Here is a 19,865-nt window from a genome sequence, read left to right on the forward strand (position 1 = left end):
CAAACCACTATATAAATACTACTCTACGTGAGCTTCCCCTAACAGCCGGAAAAACCACAAAACAAGAGTAATAATTTGGATCCTTGGAGTTGCTTCTTAACTAGAGCTAGCTAGCTAGCCAGGATGGCCAAGAATGTTTCTTCTTCATCAGTACATGTTTTATTGCTTGTCCTCTTCATCTTTTCAGGTTCAATTCAACACACACATAAAAATAACTGACTAACACAATAATAGTTGAGATTTGATAAGTATCTGGGGAGTATTATATTGCTAGTGATGTGTGGGTTTCGAATAATGATTTATATATGCAGCTATGACAGTGAGGAGTGGTGGTCAACTGCATCCGATTTGCAAGGAAGAAATGCTTCTGGTGAATTGTGTGGATGAACCGTGTCTTGCATGGTGCATGAACAGGCATGGCGCCTCCTCCACTGGAAAGTGCGGAGCTAATAATACTTATTGCCATTGCGAATATAGTTGTTGACTAAATAAATGTTCTTCGCCCACCCTTTTAATTAATTCAATAAATTCATGCTTTATAAAATACTATAATAGTCCTTATTTTTACTACTCCCTTCTTTATTTATTGCTTTGGTATTTAATATAAGACATTTCTAAACTAACTTTATAGGAATCTGTTTAGATGATTATCATAATGATGAGTATCATGATATTTTTATGATCTTATATTTATAAGTCTCTTTCAATATATTTTACACAAAGATTAAAAAAAATCAAATTTCATTAACTCTACTTTAATATTCAATAACTTCAACATTATTCCTATTTAATATACATAATACTATATTATACCCATTGAGAACACAATCACCAAAATAATAAATAAAAAATAAAATTATAAATTTAAATGAGAAAATTTTCTCTCTTACTTATAAATAAAACTAAAAACTTTCTTCTCTTGCTGCTCTATAAATAAGAGGAGCAGAAGAGTAAGGTATTACTTCATCCTGTCTCTTTTGTATAACCAAATTATATGAATAAAAAATCAGTTAAAATTAGTTAAAAATAATAAATATATAATATATAGAGATATATATAATATATGTTAACTATTTTAATAGAAAAGTGATCCCTCCCCAGATACTTGCGGTTGTGGGGGCTTCATCAGTTGTCATAAGTATTGATTATTGGTTATCGATTACTAGTAGAATATTTTGAGTTGGATTTGTGATCATGAGGAATTTTAACACGTGCAAATTTAAATATTAAATTGTAATTAAATTACTATTAGTTCAATACTTGCTCGGTAACCTTCAAACTAATAAACCTTAAATAATTAATCTCTACTTTAATTGGTTTGATAGCTATTCCGGGGTTAAAAACATCTATTTTACCATTACGTCTCATTCGTAAAATTAAAAAAAAAATCCACCGATAATAAATTAGACTAAAATTATCGGCAAAACAAATTATGTTACTCCGTCTTGTATATAGGCAAATTTTAAGGGAGGCTTCTCGGCTTCAAGTTTTTTTTTAAAATACAATTTAAACACATGCATATAAATATATCAACATTGGGCTCAAATTCTAAAGCTAATTCAAACATAACGGGTGGTGTTGTCATTGGAGCAATTAGCCATTGACATTGGTTCCAAAAAAAGTTACCCTATTTATTAACGTGTAATTAAAATTTGTTTCCAATGACACCACTCATTAAATCAAAATATAAGGATAGTTGGAGGTAAATGCGACCATCAAAAGTTTAAACATCATAAATTTAAGGGAAAATAATAGATCTGAGGCCTACTTCCTTGATGTTATTACAATGCACCTTCTAGATATACATACAAGTCTCCTCCTTAAAATCTGATTATTTAATTGCAACTTCTGTAGTTTCTTGAAGGTAATTCTCGGTTCTCGGTACGGTACAAGATATGGGTCAATTTAAAAGTTTCTTCTATTTTTAAACTAAATTAATGATTTAGCTATTTTCTTTCTTTTTTATTAGATTAGAATTCTCTGAAAATTCTCTTTGTACTTTTCTTTTCAGAATCCTTTCTCATCTCTAGATTATATTAAAAAAATGAATAGTTCAAATGTAATATTTTATAAAACTATTATTGAAGTACTTTATAAATTAATTTTTTTAATAGTACAGGTGTGAACATTCGTGATTAAATTTTAACATTTTGAATTTACTTATTTGTATTTTAATAATTTTATAATATTTTATAAGATATTACATCTAAACTGTTCTTTTCTTCTTCTTTTTTTAATCTAAAGGTAGAGAAGATGTTGAGAGGAAAAAGAGAAAGAGGATTTTGATATGTTTTGATGAGATGGTTTCAGGTTTACAGGTTAAAGCCTTATAGGTGCTTTATAATAAGAGAAAATTGGGGATAAATCTTTATTTGAAAAATTAATTGGACAATAGTGCCTGAAACATTTAAGTCCTTGAATATAATTAGTTGTAGCGGAAAAAAACCAAATTATCATCATCCTTCTCCTTCTTCTGAGATTCAAAGAGCTCCAAGCGCATCTAGCACGATGCTTTTGTCACTCTAGAAATGGCTGCTTGAGCCCAAAACGTCACCTCCACCGTGTTCTTCTTTTTCTTTACTCTTGTATTGGTTATTTTCTCTACGATTTTTGTTTGATATTGTGTAGTCTTCTTCTTTCAATTTTTCATTGAATTTGGTGTTAATGGTCGCCGTGGCCACCATTGACGGCGGCAAAGGTTGAGATGATGAAAAGTGTTCAATGGGTTGAGATCTTCCTAATAATATACAAATATCTTTCCTAATATGCAAGTATCTTTCACAGCGCAAATTACCTCCCTTAGTATGCAAATACCTTCACATAATGTATTAATCACCTTTCCTAATGTGCAAATTCTCTAACATGCAAGTCACTTTTTTAATATGCAACTACATCCCTTAATGTCCAAATCACTTTCCCCAACATGAAAATCACCTTCAATGTGCAAATTTCCTAATATGCAAATAATCATCCCTAGTGTGCAAATTTCCTACTATGCAATTCACCTTCCCTAATATGTAAATACCTTCCCTAATGTGCAAATCACCTTCCATGTGCAAATTTCCTAATATGCAAATAACTTTCATAATATGCAAATCACATTCCCTATTATGCAAATACCTTCCATAATTTGCAAGTCAAATTTCCTAATATGAAAATTAGACTTGCCATATATGCACTTGGTTCTTCCATTTATGCGCAACTTTGGGTGCAACTAAATTTTCCTTATGGGCAATATATTTTCTATATGTGAAACTAAATATCTGCTTTGTGTAATTTATCTTTTATTATGTGTAACTGAATTTTTTGTGTGTAAAATATCTTCTATATGTACAACTGAATTCCAGCTTTTGTGCAATTTATCTTTCCTCTTTCTCATCCCTTAAATCTTAAGGGTATTTTGGTCTTTTTCTCTCGTCATACTTATTTACATTGAAGGAGGTGTAAAGTTGAGGTACCAATCCCCAAATAAATTTCTAAATGGGGATTTATCCCCAATTCCCTAATAAGACGAGAGTATTTGAAGGGGAAATCACAAATAAAGACCCTCGAATTAGCAAAATCACTCTATGGTCACCTGAATATGCCAAATTACCATGAGGGATCCGGTCTCAAATTGTAATTATGAAATCATGGCCAAATTACCAAAATACCCCTCTTTAATTTTTTTTAAAAGGAAGCCACTGCCTCACCGGAATCCGGCCACCGGCGCCGGAGCTCCGGCGGCCGCTTCCGGCCACTGTCGGTGGCCGGACGCCGGGGTCCGGCCGCTGGAGCTCCGACGCCGACGGCCGCTTCCGGCGGCCTTCCTTTTTTTTTTTTGCAACTTTTTTTTTTTTCAATAGTGGGGAAGTGATCTCCCAACCTAATGCTTCCCAAAATAAGGAATGACCATTGAGCCAACAAATTTTTGTTAACATTATAATGCAAAAAAAAATATAAGTTAACTCATTTACTCTTGTTCCAGGTGATAACAACAACACATTTGGAAATAACAAGTTCTGATTGTAAAATAACACGTCTAGAATAAAAATTTAACAATATATATTTTTTTACAACAATAAATTTTGTTGCAGGCATTAACAACAATACATTTAAATATAACAAGTTCTAATTATAAAATAACAAGTTTGGGATTAAAATTTAACAACACGTTTTTTTTTATAACACACACTTTGTTTCAAGTGATAACAACAATACATTTAAAATAACAAGTTCTGATTATAAGATAATAAGTCTGGGATTAAAATTTAACAACACGTTTTTTTATAACAATTAATTATTTTATACTTTTAAAAAATAAATTATTTATAACTTATAAAAATATTTTTAATATATTTATTTCTCTAAAAAATACTTTTTAATCTGTATATCTATACAACTCATTATAAATTAAACTACTTCTTATAAATTATAAAGTATTTATAATAAGGCATTTTTAATCTATTAATCATAGTATAAATTTTATATTATTTCATTCTTTAAATATTAAAAATAGTTTTTATATTTAAAGAATAAAATAGTATTTTTAATTATAAATTAGAGATAAATTTCATTTATAAATTTAAGCAGTCAAAAAGTATTTTTAATCCACAATAAATTGTACTATTTATAATTTATAAGAAGTAGTTTGATTTATAATAAGTTGTATAGATATATAGATTAAAAAAAATTTTAAAAAAATTAAAAAAGTGTGTTGCCATTTTCCCTAAATTTTATTTATAAATTTGAACAATAAAAAAGTATTTTCAATCTATAAAAAATTATACTTCAAGTTCTGATTATAAATTGGAGATAAAAATTATTTTTTTAGCAAATTAAATAGATTACAAGTACTTTTTATAAGTTATAAATAATTTATTTTCCAAAAGTATAAAATAATTAATTGTTATAAAAAAAAGATGCTGTTGAATTTTAATTCCAGACTTGTTATTTTATAATCAGAACTTGTTATTTCCAAATGTATTGTTGTTATCACCTGAAACAAAGTGTGTTGCTATAAAAAAACGTGTTGTTAAATTTTAATCCCGGACCTATTATCTTATAATCAGAACTTGTTATTTTTAAATGTATTGTTGTTATCACTTGAAACAAAGTGTGTTGTTATAAAAAAACGTGTTGTTAAATTTTAATCCCAAACTTGTTATTTTATAATCAGAACTTGTTATTTTTAAATGTATTGTTGTTATTGCCTGCAACAAAATTTATTGTTATAAAAAAAACATATTGTTAAATTTTTATTCCAGACGTGTTATTTTACAATCAGAACTTGTTATTTCCAAATGTATTGTTGTTATCACCTGGAACAAGAGTAAATGAGTTAACTTATATTTTTTTTTGCATTATAATGTTAACAAAAATTTGTTGGCTCAATGGTCATTCCTTATTTTGGAAAGCATTAGGTTGGGGGATCAAATCCCCCCAACCTCACTTCCCCCACTATTTAAAAAAAAAAGTTGCAAAAAAAAAAACAAAGGAAGGCCGCCGTAAGCGGCCGCCGGCGCCGGAGTTCCGGCGGCCGGCCGCCGACAGTGGCCGGAAGCTGCCGCCGGAGGTGGCCGGATTCCGGTGAGGCAGTGGCTTCCTTTAAAAAAAAAAATTTAAAGAGGGGTATTTTGGTAATTTGGCCATGATTTCATAATTACAATTTGAGACCGGGTCCCTCATGGTAATTTGACATATTCAGGTGACCATAGAGTGATTTTGCTAATTCGAGGGTCTTTATTTGTGATTTCCCCGTATTTGAAATTCAATAAAAAAAGGTCCCTAAAATTTTTTTTGCCAAAAAAGGCCCTTAAACATTAATCATTCGGTGCAATCCAAAAGTGAATCCATTCACGCGATTCGCAGAATATATGAAATCCTCACTGTTTAAGAATCATTAAATTCCATCAACCTTATCAATTATATTGCCATTAACTGCTATGGATTCAGTTCAAAAGGATTTTTATATTTATATACATGACATCTCCACCTCAATAAGTCAACAAGACAACAACTACTGTCAAAATCACAGAGTTGCTAATTAACAAGGGAATGGCTAAGAATATTTCTTCAATGCATCTTTTGCTGCATGTCCTCGTCATTTCAGGTTCACTTTAATATTCCCCCCGTATTATATATAATTTTTTTTAAAAATGATTAATTTTTCCTATTTATAAGAAATACTAATAGCTTATTTGAAACTTCTAGTATAATTTCCTTCTATTAATTACTCTTCTGATTCTATTTACACATCATTTATAACATGTTTCGTCAGAACTAAAAAAATCTTAAATTTGTATATTAAAATTTAATAACTTTTCAACTTTAATCCTTTTAATATATACAGTTTTAAAATAATAGTATTGATTAGTCTCATTGTGGTGGCAAAAAAAATTGATTAGTCTCACTGTGCTAGTTATACCCCGTTTACTCGTAATTTCTCTTCATAAACAACGATTTTTAAAAAAATAATTTACATTTTTATATATTCATTGTCTTTAACTCATTTCAATAACGTTTTGATTTATATAATTAGATTATTGATATATTATAAAAAGAAAAAAAAGCAAAAGAGAAAGCAAGCACGTGAATAGTTCAATTGATTTCTTGTTATTCACGTGCCATGTTGGTATGACTTATTTCTTGCACATTCTTGAAATATGAACAATAAAGTCACAGTGTGTTAATAATTTATGAATTATGTCATGTACTTAATATAAGATTCATTTAACTAATTTGAGGAGATTAAAAAAATTACTAAATTAGTTAATTATAGCATGTGTTATATGATCTGTCTAAAATATTAATGTGGGTCATTGGATTATATATTAATTTATAAGTGAAGCAAATTAGTTTGGAAAAAAACAATAAATTTAAATAATTTAAAGTAATTTAGTAACTTTTTTAATTTTTTCAAGTTAGTCAGTTGAGTCTTAAATTGTAGTGATACAAGTAATTCATTATAGATTTTATATCTAAGGTGTTTAGATGGATTTATACATTGTGTTAGTGATGTGGGGTTTTGAATGATTATTTACAGCTATGATAAATACAAGTGTTGAGGCGAGCAAGACTTGCATTGACATCCCATATAGAGGGCATTGTGTGAATAATGAGTGTACCCAAAGGTGTGTCCAGAATCATGGCAGCTCGGCCATAGGGCATTGCATTGCCCTTAACACTACTGGTGATTGTAAATGTTTCTTTAATTGTTGACAACAAACCCTCAAATTATTAATGTTATTTTGAGCCGTCCTACTAAATAAATCAACTGACGGTTTATGAAATTATAGAGTTTTATTTATATTACTCTCTGCTTTATTACTTGTAACTATAAGATTGATATTCTCTAGATGGATTTTATACTTCAATTTACTAGTCATCCTATCAATGAGCGCTTGGATCTATTGCCTGCGGATCGTTCCAGCTTTTCAACATTAGGATTTTTTTTTTTTTTGGGACCAGAAGCTTTTCAACATTAGGATGACCGGTACGTCTAAATGAAAGAATAAAAATTCATTTTAGTCCCAAAAAAGATGTAAATATTTTCATATGTATTAGTAATTAGTTAAATATTTTTTCTTACAAGTGAATGCAAAATTTTCTTACAATTGAAGATAAAGGTGGAAAACCAACTGCAGCATTTTCATACAAACGAATGCAAAATTTTCATATATGTTAGTTTAATATTTTTTTCTTATTTATTATATTAAAAATTGAAACATTAGAGTGGGAAATTTTGGAAAGTTAATATGAAATTTTGAAAGTACTTGTTACAAAAAATGTGATTTTTGTCTTCGGTGATTTATTACTTATTATATAATAAATTTTTTGAAATTTAACATCAAATATTTTATAGGAAAGAATAATTATATAATCTTAGATGATTATTAAGCATTATTAGAAAAAAAAAAAAGGTGCATGCTATACTAAATTTTGAAAATTTTTCTGTTCCAAAAGAAAACTAACCCAACTATGAAGCAGCACGTATCATCCTGGAGAGCAAAGTCCGACCCCATTCGAAGGAAAACAACCATTGTGACACAATCAAATAGTTATTGTGATTTTTTTCGGGAGAAAATGACAAATTAAAAAATTGAAAAATGTAATATTTTAAATCAGGCATCTAAGAGTTGAAAATAATAAAAAAGAAGTGGTACCTAATCTAATACTTTGAAAATATAATTAAATAACAAAAATACTTTTATATTAAAAAGTTTATTAACAAGTTCTAAATTAAAAATCGTAAGTATTGGATAATAAATAACAAGAAATGTATTCACAATAACAAGTTATTTACTAATAAGTTGTGAGTTGGTAATAATAAATATTGAACAATTAATAAAAAGGAGTAGTTTGGTACCAAATGTCCAAATCAGACACCGGCTTCTTTTTTGTCATTATTAATTCTTAAGTACCTAAATTGAGAAATAATAATTTTATGGTTCTTTTTCTGATATTTTTGCCTTTTTTTGAGGCCTAAATATGAATAATTATTTAATTGAAGGGTTAATATAATTGTTGGTTCCTTAAGTTTGTTTTCATTTTAGTTTTAGTTCCTCAAATTTCTTTTCCTTTGAAATATTGGTCCATATAATCTAGGGCTGCACATGGGCAGGGCTGGGCAGGACCCTTGTCCGATGCCTAACCCGAAAAATGAACGAGCTTGAAAATACAGCCCATTGCCCGGCCCTGCCCATGAAAAGCCTGAGTAAATTCAGGCTGGACAAATGCGGGTTGGGCAGGGCGGGCTTCCATGCCCAGTAAATCAATATACTATATTACTTAACTAGTTATTTATGTTCTTATAGATAATCTAATGTAACTTTATATTAACATGGCAACTTAACCTTAATTTAGTTATTTCTAATTAATATATTATGAAACAACATTTTATAGCAACTAAGAGGAGTAAATTATGACAAACAAAAATGTTGTTAGTATAATTTATTAAACTTAATTGCTTTTCTAGTTTCTAAAATTTCTTAGCCAAATGTAAATATTTTTTTTCCATAACTCCCAAATACTCATAAGAGCATGAATCAATTATACAAATTGTTAATAGTCATAATGTTTGTATTAAAAAAGAAAATGATTATACAAATCGCAGTAAATGATAACACGTTTACTTTTAAAATCATTTGAAAATAAATAAGTATAATGAATATTGAACATTGATGCAACAGTGTGTTTGATTCAGGAGATAAATATGAGATAAATAAAATATATATAAATAAAATTATATATATTTTTGCGGGTAGGGCCAAATAAGCAGGGCAGCATACCATGCCCGATGCCCAGCCCTGCCTAACAATTTGTCTAGCCCGAACATGCCCAATATATCTTTTGGGCCATTTTTTTAAGGACGGGCTGGGCATTTTCTAGCGGGCTTGGACGGGTATAGCGGGCCACTGACTCCATGAACACCCCTAATATAATCTAATAAAAACTTAGATCATTTTGTTTATAAAAGGATCAAAATTTATAATTTGAAATTTGAGAGGTTAAAATTAAAATAAAAAAAAAGAGTATATTTAAAGTACAAAGTACTCGTCCGGTCCTAATTATAAGACCCAATTGACTTATTTGAGGATATTAAGGAAATAAGTTAAGTTGGTTATTTATAATAAATAAGTGTTGTCATTCCTAAAATATCCTTGCTAATTAAGTATATTAGCTAAAACTATCATTATTAGAAGGATTATCTTGGAAAAAAATGTATAAATATAAGAGAAAAAATGGATTGGGATCTTATAATTAGGACTAAATAAAAAGTCAAATGGGGTCTTATAATAAGGACCGGAGGAGTATTAAGCTTATATTAATCCTCAAATTGCTGGTATCCTAATACTCGTCACAATCCATGTTTATTGTTTGGAAACCCTCGCTCGCTTCCTCGCATCCATTCATCGGAATCCTCGGTTTTGAGCTCACTTTTATCTTCCCTGCCCATACTTCCACTTCTGCTGCAAGAAATTTCTGATTCCTACTGTAAGTATTTTCGTATATTTTACTTTTTAAATGCAATTTGAAGCGTCTGATTCGAGTGTTTTTAGTGTCTTGGTGGCTAAGTGTTTTTCAGATTATGAATCTAATGTATAAGTTGCGCATTCTCAATTTGTAGATATAATGGATATGGAGGAGGAGAATAGAGAAGCTGAGACGTCTAGACTGAGAGTATTTGTCGGAGGCTTGGGAGAAGGTGTGACATCTGATGATCTCCGGAGGTTGTTTGGGTCTCTGGGTGGTGTTGACAGAGTTGACATAATCAGAACCAAAGGTCGAAGCTTTGCTTATGTTGACTTCATGCCCTCTCCCACGGACCAAAAATGTCTTTCCAAGCTTTTCAGCAGGGTAATGATTCGAAACTGCCGTAAATACCGAAGCATATGGTTTTTGGGAACGAGTTGAAAATAACCATCATCTCTATAATTGTTTCACTATTATGTCTTGTCGTTATTTTCTGCATTCTCTCGCACAGACTTGATCAAAACCTCTCGTTTACTATTTTATATGTCCTGCTGGCAAGGTCTGTGTGCGTGCATGCGTGTTTCGGGTTCATTCTTGTTTATGAATGTAATGTTTTTATACTTTAACATGGTCCGACATTTTCCTGGGTTTTGGCAAGGGGGAGTGGTTTAAAATTTTACCCTGTCCTGAGATTTTGTTGACCAAACGATGTATATGTTTTATAAAAAGTCTGATTAGTATCCAAGAAAATTCACACGAATGAAAGATACAAGAAAAATTGAGAAAGTGAATTAAAATCAGAGGGTATCTTTATTAGTCTTTTGCACGATGGATGTAATTAATATATCCTGAGCCATTTTTTGGAGAAGTTGGATAGAGTGGCACTCCAAATGGTATTGCAGCAATCTCTTCATAATGTTTGGAAAATAATGGATGATATCAGAAAATTCATGCATGCAATTCGTGCTTGTTGAGTACTAGACAAATAAATTTTTTTCACTTGAAAGATTTTGTCTTCACAAAAAGTTATTAAGTTCTACTTAAAGCAGATCAAGGATTAAGTTTGGTTTAGGAACTAGCAATGCCTTCATAAATTCTTGAAATTAATGTAATTTCAAGAAAGTAGATCTGCAACTCCGGATTGTATGTGTGGAATGTTGCTGAGCATAAAAATCTTAAATCAGTGTCAAAGGTCTTAAAGCATTATTGTTTGTGCCGCAGACAATCATATTGAGATAGGCATATCAAGGAGGTGCCAGTAATGATAAGCTAGAGTAACCGGCCTGTTAGGTGTGGAGTCATGCAAGAATTTTGGGTTTGAACTTTTTAGAATGAATATCAGAACTTGCTTTCTCTGTTATAGAGTTTGGTTTTCGCTTTAGCTATTATAGTTTTTGATAACATGAATGTTGTCTTCCCTTAGATCCTGTTCAGGTCATTTATCCTTGCTCTCTGTTTTACTATCTCCATCTTCTTTGCTTCTTAGGAAAACATTTTGATGTGCTTACTTATCAGCTTGGCAATTCTTTGGGTTTTTTACATGTTTATGTTGGATATGTGTTTTTATGTTGATATATTTTCTTACTTGCATGTTTATTATACTTTTTTGTTGTGCACAGTATAATGGATGTCTCTGGAAGGGTGGAAAGCTAAAGCTGGAGAAGGCTAAAGAACATTATCTTGTACGTTTGAAACGAGAGTGGGAAGAAGATGCTAAGCTTGCTAGTGATGAACCTAGCACCAGTCCTGATCCTGATGAAAGCATTTCCTTAAAAGAAATGCCTAGCAAAGAGAGTCTAAAGACAAAGAAGCTACGGATTTTCTTTCCCAAATTGAGAAAGGTGAGTTAAAACTTGGAAGATGTTCCTTATATGGACTTCTTAGAGATCTTCATTTTCATTTAGGGGGTTGACAGGAGCTGCAGTATAGACATATTGTCTCTATTCTTTACCTCCTATACAGGCATTATTTTGTGTATTCATACCAACGGCCGCAATTAGCAGTATGTTATTATTGTAAATATCAAACTAAGCTCAAAACCACGTCAGTTTCATATCCAATGCAGTGTCAGGCAAATGGTGTGACTATACTTAATGGGACATGTCAGGCTCATGCTTGGTAAACTGTAGCGAGGCTTCAGATGATAAATGTTTTATAATGAATGTAATTTGTCAATTATTCTAAGAATTGTCATATCCCCCGGTATATTTTGTTTTACTGTTTATGTAAAGATGCTTCCTCTATCTAGTGCTGCATCATGATTCTAATTTCACCTACTTGTGCAGGTGAAATCCATACCATTCACTGGAACTGGCAAGCACAAATATAGTTTCCCAAAAGTTGAAGTTCCTCCTCTCCCAGTGCATTTTTGTGATTGTGAGGAACATTCTAGTCCTTCTGACACAGTAAGACCAAAGCAATTTCAAAATGGGGATGCAGAAAGTGGTGGCATGAATGATGAAGAAATTAACATAATGAACGTTGTGATGAATAAACTATTTGAAAGGGAAAAGGCATCAAGTCCCGTGCATTTTGAAAAGGAGCAGAACTCAAATGTGTCCACTGATGGTTTACAATCTGATGAATCTGAAGCAGATAGTGCAACCGATGATGATGGTCTCATCATTAACATGGATACCAAGAAAAAGAAAACAGCTGTAATAGGTAGCCTGGAAGTTGAAAGATTACTAGGAAATGAGGTTAGTTTATGTCTGAATGGTACTGTTGCATTATAGGTATATTTCTGTTTTATCTAAATTGTTTTCCTGGATTTTCAGGAATCAGAATTGAATGACGCAAAAATTTTAAAGGATGAACCAAACAAGAATAAGCTTGAGGTGCAGAAATGCAATAATATTGCTCCTGACAAGAAGAGAAAGGCCCATCATGATTTTGAAGGGAAAAGAAATGAGTCTACCTCTGCTGCCTCTGAAGGCAAGAGACGAATGCACAAACATCCCAATGAGATGAGCTCACTGGTGCGCAGCACTGAAATAGCTGGTTTTGGTGAACCAACTAAAGTTTCGTGGTCTCAGAAATCTTCATGGAGAGAACTTCTTGGTGATGGAAGGAGCAGTTCTTTCAATGCCTCCCATATGCTGCTAGACTCTAATACTAGTGAAAAGCAAGGATCTCATGGTGACTGTGAACCTCAATCAGCAAAGAATAAAACTGAGCACATTGTAACGGTGGGAGGCCAGGAGACTGAACCTGCCAAGCCAGAAGTAATGGAAGAACATGCTGAAGCACGGCCTACCATACAAAATGCCACATCCAAACAGTCAGGAAGAGGTGTTGCATGGAAGCAAAAGCAATCTTGGACACAATTGGTTGGTCAGAATAACAATCCATTCAGCATATCTCAGATTTTGCCTGGAATCTCTTCTCAGAAGCCAGTGGCGAAAGAGCCTACTGATGACCTTGCTGGTTCCGGTGACAGCACTTATATTGATTTAGCTATGGAATCTAACAGTGAATCTGCTGGGGACGGGTTGAATTTGGTGAGGACTAGCCCGGAAAAGAAGCATAATGTTTTGGCTGAGCATGCTGCCATTGTATCCGTTGGGGATGAGTTGAACATGACCAGGAGTACCCCGAAAAAGAGTCAACATGTTGCTGGCAATGATATCTCTCCCGCTCCTATACCTGAGGAAAAATGTAACACACACACAAATGAAACATCCACTACAGAGGTTAAAATAGGTGAGACATGCTCATTTATGAGGAGTGCTGCTTCGTTGAAAGAGTGGGCAAAAACCAAGGCTGCTCTGAGTGGATCACTCAAAAAGAAACGTGGGCAGAAGAAGGAGCATTAAGTCCTTTACTGCTGAAATCATAACTGCGGTTGGGTTGTGATGAACTGCAAAACTTGGGTAACATTCCAAATATTCACTGTTAGGTTCTCCGATGAAAGTAGTACATGTAGATTTTATTTTATTTAAAATCAGTTACATTGACTCTCGCCATTTTTTTCAATGTGTCATTTTTTAACTGAAGAATCCTGCAACAAAGATATAAAAACCAGAGTTTCCCCTCACGTTTTGCATGGGTTGACTCTTGGATATTGTTGCTTGTATCATATTATTCTATTAACGAGACATTCTGATTAAGAACATATCTAAAGACTTGGTTATCGATAGAGTATAATAGCGTTGTACGATCCATATAACCAATCCTCCTAACTGGGATAAAGTTTGTTGTTGTTGTTGTATTTCATTTTTAAAGAGCATAATAGAATAAACTTCCATGGTAGTCAGAAGATGTAAATTCTATCAATTTAATTTCAGAATTCTTGTTATCATCAATATAGTCTTAATGCTTTTAAAAACACATTAGTTTTGGCCTTGAATTTGGTTTGACTAAGCTGGACGTCATGAAGAACAAATTGGCAAATTGAATTCCTGAGGAGAAATGTAATATAATGATGTTTCATGTATTTAGTGTTATGTTGCAGATGCAATTTGAGTAGAGAAATTCTTGGGTTTTTTTCCCTTTGGGAATACGGATCAAATAAGGATTACAAAAGGACGGGGAATCATCCCCATGGAAGTCTCAAAATTGAGGGGGAAATTCATAGTTCAAAAATTATAGAATAATAAAAATTTCAAGAATAATGATAGTACGAATATCTGAACAAGAGACGCAGAAAAAAGAGAGACCCAGAAGAAAATAGTCTTGTCGTCCAAATGGAAGCAAAATGCAAGTGTATAAAATTCAGAGAACACCAAGGCTGCTTCTTCGAATTCATCAGAAAACGAAGTTTGCGAAATTTGACCGTCCTCTTGGGGATATTTCCCGAAGAAGAAAGTTACTGCCTCTTGTCTCTTGATATAACATAAACACTAAATAATTAATTTAGGAATATTAAAAAAAATTAAGCCAATTATTTAATGAATATGTGTTAACTTTTCTAAACTAATTTTTTTTAATCTTTTTAATTATGTGTATTGCATATACTTCTTGGTAGGAATTTCTTGATATGCACAATCAATAGTGATATTTTGGGGAGGGGGAATTATAAATTTAAGCAAAATTAAGGTATCATATTTACAATCAAATTTAACTCTAAACTAACTCTTATATTAAAAACTAGATATTAAAAACTAGAGGAGGTATATTAATTCAGCATACAAATATGATTGAACATATGATCTGTTACACAAATCTGCGCCCGCCAATGATACATGCAGATATTCACCGGGACAGTTAAAACGTTCTTGGGGAAATGAAAATTTCTGAACCCTTACCACTTAAGTTCATTGAGTCCTAAAGTTATCTCCTCGAGAACATTTCAGAATGCGAATAGCAATCATAGACCACATTCTCATTGAATTTTCCAATAAAGATTATACTAGAATCGCTGCCGTTTTCATTGACAGTATTCCTATAATCAAATTCAGTATACAAACAAGCCACTAGGGTTTAGTTTAGTGGCGAGGGGTGAGAAAAGTAGCAAGTTCAAAACTTTGCTCCTTCATGTGACCAAGAAATTCAGTACAAGTTCAATGACTCAAGCACCCTGCGAGCTTGGATCTGTAGAGCTGTAAGTCTCTGTTCCGGATCCAGCGTTGACCCAAACTGACTTGCTGCCCAAATCAAGGAAGCTGATTTCTCCCCAAGCAGGTGCCTTATATCTTCATGTACTGATGCCAAAGGAGCCCTGTCCCTTCCATTGACATGTCCAATGAGAAGCAACAAAAACTCCCCACATTTCAACCTGCGGAATGAAATTTTCCCATTAATGCAATTTGAGTAATGCCAAAATAGTGGAGACTCACCATGAAAAACAAGATACTAAGATTATTCAGGAATAAGAACACCCAAAATAAAAAAATATTTTACACTTATAGTCTCCTTCCCAAGCATAAATATGCAGAACCAGATTTAGAAACTGCATCATGATTTACCACAACTCATAGGTAGTCTTTGAATAAAAGTGGCAAGAAGACACATACACACAACAAGTCTTATCCCACTAGTTAAGTTGTATGAATCACACAATGTCATTGTTCTCTATCAACAATCAAATTTTTAGGTAGACTGGTAACTTAAAAATCTCATCCAATGACTTCATTAAGTGTTCTCTTTAGTCTTCCTCAAGTTCAAAGCATTTTATATTGTTTAATCTATCCTCCTTATCGACACCTCCAACAGCTTCTTTGTACTTTTTTTTTTTTTGGGCCAAAGCTTCCCTGTACATGTTGAAACCATTATTTTCTACCAATTTCTCTTTAATAGTGCCATGCCTACTCCTCTTCCAATACAATCATTTCAAATCCCATCTTCTCTTATGTGACCATATATCTATCTCAACATCCTCATCTATGCTATCCCAACTTTATGTTCTTGTCGGCCCTTCAGAGCCCGTCATTCACTATCATATATCATTGCTGGTCTTATACCAGTTCATTAAAACTTTCCTTTAAGCTTATTAAGTACTTGATCATCACAGATAACTCCAGTAGCCTTTCTCTACTTAAACCACCCAGCTTGTATTCTGTGTATATGTGTAATGAAAATTTAAAACCAACCATTCATGGGAAGTGTGCATGGGTTGAAATTCTCATTTACAAAAGAATTACCCCCAGTATTAATGCTGAGCAACAAAAGACAAGATATAATACATCTGGTCATTTCCATAAAGTTGAAAAAAGCATCACATATGTACATGTTTTGGAAAGTAAATATGATATTTTCATCCAACGTTACAGACAAAATAAATTGGAAGGTAAGCTAATACAGAGTAACAGGATGTACGAATAGCAATTTCCAGACCAGGGAGCCCAAATATAAATAATTATCAATATGTGACCATTTGGCATGTTGCACAATGAATTCCACACTAGAAATCATTCAAACAGGCACGAATAGGAGTGAGACTGGTTGCAGAAGAACAGTACCTGAGATTTTCATCCGCTTGTTTGTCTCGTATAAGGTCTGCAACTTCCATAATACCATTACATTTCTCAAAATCCTAATAAATCATAAACAAGAAGATGCAACTTTTAGAGGTGACAGAGCAAGAATGTTCCTTGCAGCAAACCTTAGACAAACTCTCAGCTAAGCATCAGGATGAAAGGTTTTCTGACATTTATTGGTAAGTCTTAAAGTTAAGCCAATAACTCATCATTTTAGCTTCAAAATGAAACCTCAGAAAAAATAAGATCATTTTTCTTCAGTGTTTGGTATGCAAAAATTTTGATATATAAAGATTTTGGAAAACTATGAATGAATTTAAGTACAAATTTGATCCGGAAAATTGAAACATGGGGATGAATTCCTATATATTTGAGCCGATATCTTGTATCTGAAATCCATGACACATAGGAATTAGAACTCGCTAGCTAAATTCCTTGGTGAATCTCTAGCAAACACTAGCATTCAGGTGTTTTGAACAATGATAAGATTAGTCCACACATTCAACTGATGCCAAGATGAGAGTTCTACCATTTGATTGGGTGGTGAATCCACCATTATAGAGATTAGAGCGTCCAAACATGCACCTTGCTCAAGTACCCCCCGAGTCGATAATATATTCATCAAAACCTGCAAAGGTAAAAGAAATTTGATTCCCTCTGGCTATGCATTTAGTCAACGCGCAATGTCCGGAATTGTATGAATATCATTTACATTGCCTGCTATATGGGATAGATTATTTGCGTGCTTCTCTTTGGGTTTCCAATCAACAACTCAAAGGAGACTCCTTGTTCAAAATAATTGGAGGGTTTTAATGTTTTGATTTTACATCATTTGTTCATGTATGCTTTGTTAGTTATAACATTGTTTAAAGATCAAGGAGAATAATCTGTCCGCTAAGTTTTTCTATGCTGAGAATAAAATATTCCTCAAGATTTGTGAATATTCAAAGCATAAACGTCCCACTTAATCTTTTTAACAACAATTCTATGAATAGTAACTTTAATAGAAGGTGAAATGTTAGATAAGGTATTTGTAAGGTTGTATGACATAATCTTGCGTCTGTGTTTGTTGCTCCGCATTTGAGCATATTCTATATTCAGCTAAATTCTGCTTTCGGTGGAATAATTTCAGCAGCTTCTGCATTGCATTGACAACTCAAATTCATAATAAGGACCATAACAAGCCTTCTTGTCACGGATGAAAAAAGTAATGGAAATAAGAAAACATGCTTCCAGTTCCATATCTTTTCTTTCCCAACAGAAATGTTAAAAGCTACCACATAGAAAATTACATTCGTACCTGAATTGCGTTGTGTTGATGGGCAAGGGCGGTGCTCCGGGGGTGAAGCAAACAACAACCTTCTAATACTCGAAGTGCCAATGCAACTTCTGCATCAGTTGATGGACTTGTTATTTTCATTGGTTCCACACCAAATATATGATTCAAATTTGCCACCCTATCATCATTGTAGTCATCTCCTGTCTCTTTTAGAGAATGTTGAAAGAGCACTGGAACAACTGTAGACGCAACCAGCTGAAATTCAAAACCAAACAGACTAAAACAAGCAATCTCCCAACAACACAACTTACATACCTTGAAGTTCGGGAATAGATTGGGTTTGATTAAAGAGGTCAATAGTTGCATCAGATTCAGCCACGTTACGGAGGAACTTGAGAATAGAACGGAGTCCACGGACCCGAAGAAATGAGAACTCAGCACAAGCATCTCTGAGACCTGTTCTAAGAACAAGAGTTACTTCCCTGTATACTCTCTGTTGGTTAAGAGAGTTCACCAGCTCCCCCACTGCCGCAGAGGCCAGTGAATCTCCATCTGACTCCGTTGATTCTCCTTTCCCTTCTTGAAATTTTTCACTCCACAGCGGCTTCTTCAAATACATCCCTATTATTTTCCCCCAATTTCGCCCAATTCATCCACTTTATCGTCCTAATTCCACCAAGGAGACTGCAACAATTTCTTCAAGCTAGTAACAAACGAATCCCAGTTATCTTCGTATCCTCATGTATTCAAATTGTTCCAATTTTTCATCATTGAATAATCAAATTATTCCAACTAACTTAGTGAGCAACACAGTAAAGACATTGATAACTTGTCGAAACTGATGGGCACAAAATGGGATTACGTTACGATACATTGCATTCCTATAGAACTCTCACATAAGCACATGCCATCAATTGCAGTTCCCACATACACGCGATGGAGGTTGTTCAAAATTAGGGATTCTGAAAATCGCATGAGATTAAAAAGATAATAAAAGAAACAGTGCAGAGTGAGAGAGATCAAAGAAGAAGATAAGAAGAAGGATTCTGATTCACCTCTAGATAGGCAAAGAAGACCGTGTCTTCGTCGCGTTATGCAGCTTTGCCACCACCGGCTTACATCATTTCCTTTCTAAACGGCATGGGCGATTGTCTGAATATATGTTAGGGAAAACCATATTGAAGGTAACTATACTTTCTCTCAATTTTTAATTTGGTACCTATATGTTTTTTTCCCTTAATTAAACATTTAATTTTATCTTTTTAGCAACATTAGCTCTTATAACTTTGTTCTATTGATATTTTTAGTCTCTACATAAGGATTAATGATGTTAATAGAGGAAAAATAAAGATTTAGTCAAGAACAAAAAACACATAGGTACCAAATTGAAAATTGAAAAAAAATATAAATACCTCCGATATGATTTTCCCTGTATGTTATACATACCCCAAATCCACAATTTGTCACTTCTAAGTTGTAATTATCTCACGAAATCTTAAAAAAATATAAAAATAATTATTTAGTCACATTATTATATTTGTGATATGAATATAGTATGATTTTACTTTTTATTTATTATTATAAATTATTATTTTTTAAAATATATACTACCTCCCATCCTAATTATAAAAGTAATGTTGAGAAGTTATTAAATTTTAAAATAGTTATTAGGTGACTTTGTTTCTAATCGTTCCATGTTAAAAAAAGAAAAAAGT

The 19,865-nt window shown here is 32.6% G+C and overlaps 2 protein-coding genes across 2 annotated transcripts; one reads left to right on the plus strand and one right to left on the minus strand.

The window, feature by feature from the left end:
• Nucleotides 1-9,859: 9,859 nt before the first annotated feature.
• LOC114712993 (nucleolar protein 8) lies at nt 9,860-13,869 on the plus strand. Its single transcript, XM_028897569.1, has 5 exons — nt 9,860-9,975; nt 10,109-10,338; nt 11,574-11,795; nt 12,240-12,653; nt 12,732-13,869. Exons 2-5 carry the CDS (start codon nt 10,114-10,116, stop codon nt 13,767-13,769), a joined length of 1,899 nt encoding a protein of 632 aa, XP_028753402.1. The 5' UTR covers nt 9,860-9,975; nt 10,109-10,113; the 3' UTR covers nt 13,770-13,869.
• A 1,381-nt stretch (nt 13,870-15,250) lies between these two features.
• LOC114712994 (uncharacterized) lies at nt 15,251-18,769 on the minus strand. Its single transcript, XM_028897571.1, has 5 exons — nt 18,466-18,769; nt 18,172-18,389; nt 17,401-17,499; nt 16,854-16,927; nt 15,251-15,670 (listed from the first exon to the last, which is right to left on the minus strand). The coding sequence occupies exons 1-5, from the start codon at nt 18,767-18,769 to the stop codon at nt 15,445-15,447; spliced, it is 921 nt and encodes a 306-aa protein (XP_028753404.1). The 3' UTR covers nt 15,251-15,444.
• Nucleotides 18,770-19,865: the final 1,096 nt, after the last annotated feature.

The sequence above is a fragment of the Neltuma alba genome, unplaced genomic scaffold (assembly GCF_004799145.2).
Source record: "Neltuma alba isolate B1F8T4 unplaced genomic scaffold, ASM479914v2 tig00011408_pilon, whole genome shotgun sequence".
NCBI lineage: Eukaryota > Viridiplantae > Streptophyta > Magnoliopsida > Fabales > Fabaceae > Neltuma > Neltuma alba.